The sequence below is a fragment of the Octodon degus genome, unplaced genomic scaffold (genome assembly GCF_000260255.1).
Source record: "Octodon degus isolate 3935 unplaced genomic scaffold, OctDeg1.0 scaffold00061, whole genome shotgun sequence".
In the NCBI taxonomy this organism is placed as follows: domain Eukaryota; kingdom Metazoa; phylum Chordata; class Mammalia; order Rodentia; family Octodontidae; genus Octodon; species Octodon degus.
Genome location: NW_004524637.1, coordinates 12,350,801 through 12,363,410, shown reverse-complemented (window position 1 = coordinate 12,363,410; position 12,610 = coordinate 12,350,801). Strand labels below are relative to the sequence as shown.

Here is a 12,610-nt window from a genome sequence, read left to right as displayed (position 1 = left end):
TTCCTTTTCCATGTATGTATCTATTTTTTCTCATTAGGCTTGGTGAAAGGAAAGCCTTCCCTTCTGTTTTGTTTTTCCTCCTAGATTTTGTCTATCAAGAAAATTAGCTGGCCAAAACTCATTTTAGACAATTAGTTATTCCCAGACTTCATCGGTGTGGCTGTTTTAATGGATTTGCTATCAAAGCTTTTTCTTTGTGAGTGAGTTCATTATTCACCCTGTAATAGAAACTTTTAATGACAGTCATACAGCCCTTCATGTGTCGGTGGAATTTATTACTTGCTGTGACTCTCCTAGTGTCTTGTCCAGCTTAATTTGCAGTGACACAAACAGTGAAGTACCCCTCTGAGAAATTATCCATCATTTTATAAGAGTCAGATCTGGAAAGTGGCTTCTGTGCCTGCTGTCACTCCTCAGAGCAGCCTGATCCAGGGCTGCATGCTTTCATTTTTAAATCATCCTAAAATCCTCTGTCAGCGGTAAGCCTGCCTTCCTGTAAATTGTCTTCTTCTCTTAGCTCACAGAACCTATTTATAATGGTTTCCTTTGTGCATTTAGTTCATTTGCTTATCCACAATCTCCCAGAGTATTATGGGAAAACAACAACAACAACAACAACAAAAGCAAAGGTCACATTCCTTTGAAATGTCTTTGTCTGCCATACAGCAGCTCTTTCTGTGCTCCACCAGTGATTATGTGGCTGTCTACTATTGTGCCATCCCTTCTACTAGAGGCTGCGCATATAAAAGAGATTAACATAGGCATGGATCCTACCCCCGAGGATAATAAACCCTGTGGAGAGACAGACAATTGACCATTAAACAAAACGAAAGAGTAATTTAAAAACAGTGTGCTATCCTTATGGATAAAAATGGCCCGTGAAAAAAAGACTTCATTAGATACAGTGATCTGCTAAGCATTTGGAAGTGCAGTGTACTCTGAGAAATAAGGTTGAAAAGGATCATGACTTGTGAGGAACCGGAGGGTAAAGAAAGTTTCAGGCCAGAGAAGTTGCAAGAGTTGGGCCAGAGGTAGGGGAGAACTCCACATACTCTCATATAATCAGAAAGCCTGTATAGCTTTCTGGCCTCTTTTTTTTTAATTACACGTATAATTTATTGAAATAATAAACAGAAAGAAGAAACAATAGGAAAATGTAAATGTTACTTAAAAACATCATAGAGTCCAACTTAGACAATTACTGTTACTGTTATAATCTTATCATTTCACATACCAATTAAACAAAAGAGTTGAGTGTAATTCCAACTCTATATTTATTAAATGCTTCTATGGACTCAAAAGTCACTCTGTTTATACTAACATTTAGAAATTTTAGCTGGAAACCTGGCCTCTTAAGAAGCCTCTTAAATGGCCTCTTAAGATGAAGAAAGAATAGCAAGAAGATGTGGCAGGACCTTACAGAACAACAGAAGTAAGTGAGGGCTGCTAGGCAAGAGGTGACCCTGCTCACTTGTCCATCTGTCTGTCCAGCTATGCACCAGTCAGCCAGGACCCTAGTGACCACTAAGAAGAGAAAGTTTAGGAATGAGGTGTTGTGGGGATGACGGACCTGAAAGCCATAAAGCTGTTACATGCTTCCTGACAAGAGGTGTGAGTGCCCGTTACAGTCAGAAAGGTGTAGGTGGGGATGAGGGGGAAGGTGGAGATAGATGTCAGAGGCTGGACACATAGCACGTGCTTGTAGATTCAATATGGAAGGCAAGGGACTGGCAGGGATGGAAGATGACTAAGCCTTTTGCTTGGCTAACTAGAGAGCCAACATATTCCTTGATGGGACGGAATGAGAAACCAAACAATTTGGAGGTTGCCTTAGTTACTTTTCTCTCGTTGCTGGGACAAATACCCAACACTCAAAATGAAGGAAGGAAGGGTTTATTTAACCCTCAGGTACTGGAGGTTTCAGTCCATATTCAGCTGGCTCCAAGGCAGAGGGGCACACAGCAGAGAACAACCTTACATAGGGGGGAGGGGAGAGCAAGAGCGCAAGGGAGGGGTAGCAGCTAACTTCTCTTCCCTCCTTACATTGAAATGCAAATTACCTGCCCCAGGGCAGGTACAGCATCCACACCAACAAAAATCAGAAACTGCAGAAGCGGCCCCAAGACTGCATGGGGCTTTAGGGGGGACACCTAGACACAGACCGTAACAGGGGTCTTAAAAGATGACATTTAAAATCATAGGGGTGGATTATGTTATCCAGGATAGCACACAGGCAAGAAGATATTCAGCAACATTTAGAAAGCAGGATTTGAAAAAGAACCAACAGAAGAGACTTGAAAATGAGCTGCAGTAAACAAGAGGCAGGATAACTGGGGGGGAAAAGACTGAGAAATGAGGAGTGTTTTAATGAAGAACTGATTAACTTACAGAAATATCTAAGAGTCCGGTAAGATGAGGATAAACCGTGACCTTGGTATGGAACCAAATGGTGTGCATTAGAAAATTTGAAGAGAAAAATTGTAGTTTAATGTTAAGAACAGAATGCAAATTGAGGTTAGTATTACACGAGAAATTAGGAAGAAGAAATAGCATGCGGAAGCACCATCTACACTGACAAAAAGTTATTTGTTTCAAGTTACCGAGAAATTGGGGATTTGTAGGAAGAAGAACTCACGCCATCATAAAATATTTTAAGTTCCACCGATTTATTTGAAATTTGTGTGTGGTGTCTTCCTTACTCACCCCCTGAGTAGGAAAATTGTTAGGGCTTGATCACTTTTCTTAGCTGGTCCTCATTTCTCCAGCATGTAACTATTATGGGCAACCTCATTCACAACATTACAGCAGGCTTCCACAAAGCCCAGAGGACATTTGAATCAACGCAAGAGTCAGCCATGACTTCCTACAACCTACAGTTTATGAAAGACTTTCTACCACTACGTCCATGGTAGAAGACAAAACAGACGGAAGTGAACCAAGGAGTCTCTTCTGATTCCTCCTTTGCACAACAGATTTCCCGATGGTGGATACTTCTTTAAAGTCAGCTAGATTTTTGCCTTGAGAGAGTCACGTCTGGAGGTAGAAAAATCTGCTACTGTTTTTCACTGTTGCATTGTGCGTAAGCCATCTCCAATAATGATTTTGCAACTAGTTTACACAGATTCTCAGCAAAATAGATATCTTCTTCAAAATATAATTGGTGGGCCGGCCAAATAGCTCAGCAGATTAAAGCGCCTGGGAGCAGGCACAGGAGTCTGGGTTTCAATTCCCTGGACCTGCCATGCCGGGCCCCGCCCCTAGGGGGCGCTGAGATGACACTTGAGACTGGGCGTAGTTGCGCACGCCTGTAATCCCAGCTCTTGGGAGGCTGTAAGCAGGCTGATAGATCACTATGATCCGATTTAGTAGTGAGACCCTGAATACCCTGTAGACCCTTCCCTAAAAATAGAAAAAAATAGAAAAAAAAATGGCATGTGAAAGTTAAACTACTTGACCTTACTTTCTGCTTTAGAAGCATCTCAGTACCTCTACTGCCCAGGTCATCCAGTGTTACCCTTGGTAACTTTCAGGAACAACCATCAGAAGATCATAGACCTCTTGGCTGAAAAATACAACCCTGAGCCATGGGACTGACAGAGACAGTGGAGATAGTGCTGGATTTAGAGTCAAGTGATCTGAATTTAAGTCCTAGCTCTCTTGCTTACAATCTACGTGAAGGGGGCAAGTTACTTTAACTCTACTAGTCCTCTGTTTGACTCATTCATAAAGTGTGGATAATAAGTATTTTCTCCCAACATCCCACAGAGTTTCTAGCATTTTCAAATATGAAACTACTTTATAAAAGATTGACGCTTCCCTGGCAAGCGCAAGGGTCTGAGTTCAATCCCCGGTTCCACCAAAAAAAAAAAAAAAAAAAGATTGAGAGGGCCGGCCTGATAGCTCAGTGGACTAAAGGACCTGCTTAGGCAGAGCGCAGTGGCCAGGGTTTTATCCCCAGCGTGCCCTGCTGGCTGTGCCCACAGGGCACGCTGAGATGGCAATTGAGACTGCGTGTGGCATCGCCCACCTGTAATCCCAGTGCTTGGGAGGCTGAAAACAGGAGAATCACTACGCGTCCCATCTACGTAGTGAGGTCCTGTAGGCCTGTCCTAAATACAAAAAAAAAAAAAAAGGATTGTGACAATGTCTCAGTATTATGTAGACATCAATAAAGTTACTCAAATTTCATGTTTTGAACTCTAAAAGTCGAGTCAGCAGGGCAGCGTTGGAGGAAAGGAGCAAAGAGATTAACGTGCAGAGCATCCATCGGATGCATCAATCTCTCTCTCCTCCATTGCTCTCACAGGCTGGATTCTAACCTGCAGCAGCTTGACCCAAAATAAACAAATATTTCAGAATTCCCTTTGGTTTAAAAGAAACCAAAGCTTTCTTTTGGCATATCGCCTTCTGTTTATTACAACACCCTTTGAGGAGTAGTTCCGGTTTTACAGTGACTATCTTAACTTGGCCTACAGGAAGGTAGTCATAGTTTTCAATACAGTGCATTTTCTGTCTCACGTTCCTCAGTGGCAGTGGAGTAGAATCTCCTACCTGTTTGGGTAGGGTTCACCATCAAGTCAGGGAACTTCAGATAGTAGGGGCTGAGATGCAAGCAGGGAGAAAGATAAAGTAGAACTTTGGCCAGAAGGCTTCCATATTCTCCAACTTCCTAAATATATTCATTTTAAATATTTATTCATTCTTCCTGTGTTTCCTCCCGACTCTAAGGAAAAACTTAAATCCAAATTAAACAAAAAACCATGTTAGAACTTTACTTTGTTCTCCCCGAGTTTGGGGAACTTTTTACAGTTCAACAGACATCTCCCTCCACATCTCCTCCACTCCAAGAACCACTGGGTTCCTCAAGCAGATGTTGAGAAGCCCTTCCTCACACTAATAGAATAAAATCAGATCATCACATGAGATGGCATTAATTTCATTTTAATCATGTTTCCTGAGTCTAACAGGCCTCCTGCCTAATTACTTTATTTCATTAATGTGTGTTTATCCATAACTAGATTTGGAAAGTCTTCAACAGATTTGGAGTCACAGAAGATCTCTGGGAAGCATTTTGCTATAATGTGGAGTATTTCATATTTGCATTCCTCAATTAGACTAAATACTTTAATTCTTAGGGCTAGCAATTTGAAGGAATTTTATATTGTGGAGGAGAAATGTGTCAGTTAGATAAACACAAGGCTTAGGCTTAGACCAACCGAAGTTAGGTAGATTCAGTGGGAACAATGTCTGGTGAGATTTCACTGGTACTATTGCTTGGTGAGAGGTGTTGGGATACCTGGATTATCATTCTGATAAAATTATTAGTCTTCTGTCTCTGTAAAGTAAGAACAAAATGTTTGTGTGACTTTCTGCAGGAAACTTGTCTTCTTAGTGAAAAAACTAGGATTAAAATGTCAAGTTGAAAAATATTCTCTGTTATGAACATGCTTCAATTTTAAAGGAAGTTTTAAGGTCAAAGTGGCATAATGTTGTTGGAGTATTCTGAAATCAACAATCAGAAAATGTTTTTTTATAGGAAAGAAAGATTTACAACACAAATAAGTAGGATTATCTTTAAAGAAAATAATGGTTTTATTTTGTTTGAATCACCAAACACAACTTTATTGATTTTCTTCTCCTTCTTTTTAAAAAACTAACAGAGAAGAAAATCACGCTACTCAGACCTTGACTTTGAGGTAAGTGTCCATGAATTATTTTATGATGTTTATGATCCAAAATTGATAATTATTTAATGTATTACTTTATGCAGTTATGTGGACTTATGACTGAGTTCAGTTAAACAAATCAAAATTTTAAATTTGAATCCATGCAGTTTAGATAGTTGTAGATAAAATCATTAAAGTTCTAATTACTTGCATTGAATGCTAACCAGAGATCCTCTGGATAGCTAAGCAGTCTGTTTTGTGAATTCTAAGCTGAGTGGGCAGCCGTAGCAGTTGAACTTGGTCAAGACTACGCTAGTTTCTTTGTTTTTATACTGAAGAGGGTTGTCTTGCCTTTTCATCAGTGACTACCTGGAAAAATCCTGTGAGGATGCACAGGCGCATTAGGGAGGCTTTGCTCTGTGCTCTGGTTCTGTGGCTTGGTTTCTCTGTGGTACATTCCGATTCATTCTTCCAGTAGGAAGTATATGTTCAGTGTACTCCTGTGTTTAGTTAATGTCTTCTTGCAGATATAAACAAGATGAAGAGTTCCATTTTCCAGTTTACACTGAATCTATATTGGTGCTGTAATATTGATGTTAGGAGCTACTGAAATCATACCATTTAAGCAGCTTATTTAAGCACAAATTTAATGATGTTTAGGCATCACATAAAATGCACTTATGCTTCTTGATAATTGAATATGATTCATATCCTGCTGACATAATTGGCTATAATATAGTATAAATTTCTCCAGCACATTTGTACCCTTGTGGTGCATACATAGAACTCAATGCTCTTAACTGATATTTTCAAAATTACAGAACCCTCCTGGAACATGGAACTTTCTAGTTCACTCATCTCCTTTGTATAGCTGACTGTTGTAGCTCTATGATGTGCAGTATGTATCACATGTGAGACTTACTTGTTTTTATTTACCACAATGGTAAACAATGGCTTCACCCTGAAAAGAATCCAAGGAAAAAGATACTTGGTAATAATTCTAACTAAAAGGTAAATCTCATCTCACTGTTGAAGTAGTTTACGATACAGCTCCATTTGTGCTAAGCTGGTATACAATATATACCTCATGTGTCCTATGTTTTAGTATAAAAGTCTTAGTATCATCAATTCCAATAAAATTACTCAGTAATCACACTTTTAGAAACTTCAGTGCCTTTTAACGAACAGATACTTTAGGGCTTTTTTTGGTTCCTATTAATGCTTTAGGTAGCCAAAACAAGAGGACCTTCCATTGTGTGTGTGTGTGTGTGTGTGTGTGTGTGTGTGTGCATGTGTCAAAAACAACAAATCATTATGTTAGTACAAAGGAAAAGAAGTATAAATCAACCTTCTAGGGATTAGTGACAAAATGCACTAAGATTCTATATCTAAAATCAAGGTGTAGTGTAACCATCCAGTTATGTAATCCCAGTTGCTCAAAAGAAATCTTCATATTATGTCCATGGGACCGTTAGAAAAACTATATCCTTAGGGCCAGCCAGATAGCTCAGAAGACTAAAGTGCCTACGTAGGCAGGCTCAGGAACTGGGGTTCGATCCCTAGCACCACATGCTGTGGCAACGCGCCCCTGTAAATCCCAACATTTGGGAGGCTAAAAATAGGAGGGTCACTATGAGTCGGATCTATATAGTGAGACCCTGTATACCCTGTACTAAATACATTTAAAAAAAAAAAAAAACTATCCTTTTTTTATGGTGGGAGAGGGATCAGTTTCCTGTGGCAACTGCAATCAGATTCCTCAGTTCTTGCATCATATTCTACACATCTGTACATTAAACCACAATATGAACAACTATTTGCTAACAATGGAGAACTGTTAAAATGTTGCAACTCAAGAACCCAAACAATTGTTCTGTTATTACTGTGGTTACTGCACACCACCCTGGGCATCAGAATGTGTTCTTTCAGACATGACTATTTGTTTATCAGCTAGTGCTACTGACCACTAGCCCCATACGCTATTACAGGAATGTGGCAGATATCCCATAAAGGCTGTTGAGAAAAAATCTTACCAGATTTAAACACAGATGCAATTTACATTGTGTGCATGGTCCTTGAAGAAGTGTCTAGGTTCTCACCCACTTAAATTCAAGCTGAGTTAACTGAATTTATGTTGAGGTTCCTGACATTCTTCCACTTCCAGCCAACTTCACCAGAAGATGACTGACTCAGACACCTCGCCAGTGATAGACTGCTTTGTGAACTCCTATAAGTGTCTTCCCTTCCGGCCTTAAACCTAATACACTCCCCAGAGGTTACATGCAATAAAAATATTCTGTCAGCTCATATATTCATAAAACTTTTGTGGCTAATTAGTGTGCTGCCTGGAGAAAAGCCCTTTTGTGTAGCCAACCTTCAGAACAACTCTGCACTCCTACAATAAATACTCCTAAAATGGTGAAATACTAATTCTTACTTTCTGGAAATGGGACAGCAAAATGTCATCATGAGCTTTCTGTGCTCTGTCACCAAAAGCACTATTGAAGTACCTTTCCAGCTTCAAGCAGAGCTTCTGATTTACAGTGAATATTCCAAAGATTTTGGTTGAATGAATAATATTTTTTTAGAAGCTAAATTATTTTTCAACCCCGTTTGCTTGAACAAAGAGTTGTTAACCATAGCCATGATACACAAGTTAAAGTGTAGAACAGTCTAGAAAATGAAGAGTTGTTGATGTGGCATTTCAAACATAGCCACACTTGACTTGCAAAGATGGCCATGTCAAATAGAACTCAAAGAGATTATAATTTGCAGGTGGAAATTTTAGGAGGAATGGCCTGGGAGTTGGCATGCTCAGAAAGCAACGTGCAAAGCAAGATTCACTTACGCAAGGCTCAGCAGAAAGAGGACGGACAGAGAGGTTAGCTTGGAGCCCCTGCCTTGCACCCCAGGAGGGCAAGCTCACTCTGAAAAGCTGTTATAACCTAAGATTTAAAAATAAGGTCAATATCTATATATCAAAAAGTATTTATATCATGTCAGTAATGGGGAGGCTAGATTATGGTAGGGAAAAGAGAAAGCTAAAATACAAATTGACAGTGAGTGATACAGCAAGAAAATCATGAAGGACCATCTCATGAGGGTGGTAGAGTAGAGGAGTGGTAATGTGACCCTGTAGAGGTAGAATTTAGTCCTTAACTGAACACAGAATGGAAGAGCAGGAAAAAGGATGACTCTGTATTTCTAGATGGAGTTCCTGGAACACCAGTAAGAACACCAGAGAAGCAACGGACAGCTCATCTAACTAATATGAGTTCTCTTTAACATGTTGCTATTAAGAAGTCTATACAATGTTAAATAAGAATTATTCATCAGGTTACTTAAATTGGGTTGAAACAAAGCTCAAGGAATTCCTATAAATGCAACTATAGGTGCCTATTTAGAAACTGTGATAGATAACAGTGTCTAATTCGCACTAAAAGTGGAAGTGTCAAGAGATACTTAATTTTTGTAAACTTTTCTCTTCCAAAGCTAGAGAGCTTTGTCACCTTCTTTCATTGGGATCTAGAGGCATTTGAAGCAGGATATTTTTGTGAAGTTCCTGACAAGCCTCAAGCACTGAGTAGACTAAATTCATGCTTGCTCAACAAGGGGGCAGTGATGGGGGTAGAGAGTGAAAGAAAGAGACTACAAACTAATCGTGGTCCATCTCCATAGGGGCCTCAGTTTCTGTTGGAAGAATTAGGGGAACCTAGTCAAGTAAGATAAATTATGTAATATTAATTCTTCAAGTATAGCTGAACTATGGCACACAAGATAAAATTGTTATTCATGCCTAAGTGTAAAGCATAAGATTTCCCAGAAAAAAGTATTATTCATAAGAGGCACTTCCCTCCTTTGTCCTTAAAGCCTAGCAATTGGTGCACCCCATAGGTCACCAGGACACTTTCAGAAGGCACTTTGGAGGACAAAAAGTTGAAGCAACTGCATCATAGGCCATTTTTATATTACTCATTATTTATGCACTCAACTGAAACAATTGCAAAATCATACATTATATCGCAGTTAGCTGTAGATTGACAATGGCAACATAAAAAATATGCTACTTATATGGATTTTTTTCAAATCCTTTGTATAGATTGAGGCCCACATAAATACATATTCAAACAGAAACCCACGGAGAACATAGACACCATAGTGTCAGGGATCATTCAAGTTGGTCTTATGCACACTTTGGAAGTCTGGCCAAAGAAAGATACCTAAGTCATTCCCCTCTTACAATACAACTTTAAGAACTAGTCTTCATTCTTCAGTGTGCCTTTATTCCTTAAGAGAAGTTTTGACATTCAGTTAAAAACCAGTACTCAAGAGCCTACCCTGGAGAGAGGACTCACATGGAATACTGTAATGAAGAAAAACCATCACAAGTTTATCTCAGTGGTATGACCATGGCATGTGGGTCTATAAAATTCTGAGGATGGGAAAGATGTTCCAGACACACAGGTTTCTAAAGTCCTTTAAGCACATAACTTTTAAGTCCTATATTCCAAAGTTCATGATTAAGACTCCTGAATTTAAAGGAGAAAACTTATAAGAGGAGGGCACACAATTCAGTCAGCATGAGGAGGCAGGAGTCCTGTCTGAGGCCCTTAAACAGCTCTCCTTGCGAGGGAAAGCCTTCCTTTATAGAAGAAGAGAAGAATGATATGCAATAGCCCTCCATGTTGCAGGTGCTTCACCTGCCTGGATACCTCTATTACCTTATTCACTTAATTTATTCAGCACACATTTATTAAGCACTCATTGAATATCAGATACCATATCAAGTATCAAGAGTACAAAGATTAGTCAAATCGTTGCCTGAAAGGTAGATGTCCACACAATGTGATGAGGCCTTGCTGAGGTAATTGGAGTATTAGAAGATAGTTTCAGGGTACTCAGTATCCATAGAGTTCATTGGCTCATTACAGAGGGTACCTAACATATCTAAGACTGTTTTTTCTCATTTTCTATCTGAACAGGGCATAATTACAAACCTGAATAGTCCAGGGAGGATGGTTTCTGAATCTATTGGACATAGCTTAGAGAGCTGATTTGGAATTCAGAAAGAATTTAGCTCTCTTGTATGAACTGAAGAAACTTGTCCTCTCTGAGCTGCAGTTCCTAAATCAATAAAATGAAGATGGTGGCTCTCACCTCACAGGGTTGTTGTAAGGACTTTTTTTTTTTTTTTTTTTTTTGGTGGAACCAGGGATTGAACTCAGGCACATGCACTTGCCAGGCAAGTGCTTATTCTACTGCGCTATCTCCCTGGCCCTGTAAGTATTAACAAAGATAATAACCATCATCTCTTAAGAGCCTCTTATCAAAGTGATCCTGTGATAAATGTCTTATATCCCTTTTAAAATCTTCAAAATAACCTTGTAAATTAAGTCTGATTGCTAAAATTGAACCCAAAGAAAATTGGATTTTATGCTTAGGACTACACTACTCAGAAGTGGTGGGACTAGCCAGGGAGGTAGCTCAGTGATCTAAGCACCTGCCTGACATGCCCAAGAACCTGGGTTGAATCCCCAGTACCTCATGGCATGCCAGGCCACACTGAGCCAGCCACTGAAACGGCGTGGTGGCACACACTGTGATCCTGACACTGGGGCGGCTGAGACAGGAGGATCACTATGAGTCTGAGATGTGTAGCGAAGCCCTGTACCAAATATATAAGTTTAAAAAAATGGTGAGACTGAGATCTCAATATAAAATGTCCAGGTGTAGCTGAATTGCAATGCTTCAAGTATTTGAAGAGCCTATGAGCGTTCTCAAGGGACAGTGTATACTAAGGACATTCAGGTTTTTCCCTAAGATGTGAAATATGTGAAAGTGCTTCATAGCATAACACTTTTTCGCTACTACAACTAAAGGGTTGAAAGACTGCCTCTCTTAAATTACAAAATGTAAATTGATAGAAAAGAGTCCTCTGAAATAAGCTGCTAAGGTGAGAATATTCTCATGCATTTAGCTTGGTAGTCATTTGGGGGTAAGATTTCATACATAATTGCAAACAAACTGCTAAGTGATGTTAATTTGAATGGAAAGAAAGATTATCATGCACTTTCCTTTATTGCAAAGGATACCTGCAGTATTTGATGGGCATGATAATGAAAGGAACTTTAATTCTATAGATACTGACTGCCAGAATATGTCTTCCTTTATGAAAACAAAAAGACACATGTGTGACCTTTTTATTATCATTTCAAGATTTAAAAAAAACTCAGTTCTGAGTTGGGTTTTCCACAGAAATCATGGTCTTCAGGAAACCAGATGCTCAAAACACACACACACACACACACACACACACACACACACACACACACCGTAAGCATATATGTCAAGATTAAGATCCAAAAATAGTCATTGACGTGGATTAATACATATTACAGCAGTGAAAATGTCTAAGTAGTTAAGACCACCAAAGATAAGAGTACCACCAAGAAATACTCATAAAAATAAATGGAGGCAGGGAAGAAACCTTTCATACTTGTGAAAACTGAAGTGGCAGCAAGGTTTTATCTCAGAGTGCTGGTGGGCTGGAAAGCCCCCAGCGTTCACTGGGAAGGTGGCGTTCTGGTCCATGAAACCTGCCTCATTCCAAAGGCTGCAGGACGTCTATGGACAGAGGAAAAGCACACCGAGCCCACGTCAGAGACGCAAGCTGTCAATAGCCACTCTGATGTGCTCGTCCTGCCATAATTCCAGGCTTTCATCACTGTGGTGATTTCTGGCAGTACCAAATTGACAATTTTAAATTAGAATGATTATCTGGCAGGAGAATATATTTGTGATTATTTTTTTTTAAGTAGGAAAGGACTCACATATTAGCATCCAAATGTTCCCCTGTTTCCCAAGTCACATTGGGATGTTCGAGCTTTTTCATTTGGAACAGCTTGCGTAAGCTTATGTGAGTGAGATATTTCAAAAAGCTTTTT

At 39.5% G+C, this 12,610-nt stretch overlaps 1 protein-coding gene across 1 annotated transcript in view; it reads left to right on the top strand.

Annotated features, from left to right (window-relative positions):
* The window catches only part of Adgrb3 (adhesion G protein-coupled receptor B3), a 336,851-nt gene that overhangs the window by 314,231 nt on the left and 10,010 nt on the right, over positions 1 to 12,610 (top strand). The window contains exon 15 of the mRNA XM_004634385.2: positions 5,661 to 5,696. Within this exon, the coding sequence (XP_004634442.1) occupies positions 5,661 to 5,696 (36 nt within the window). The remainder of the gene's footprint in view (positions 1 to 5,660; positions 5,697 to 12,610) is intronic.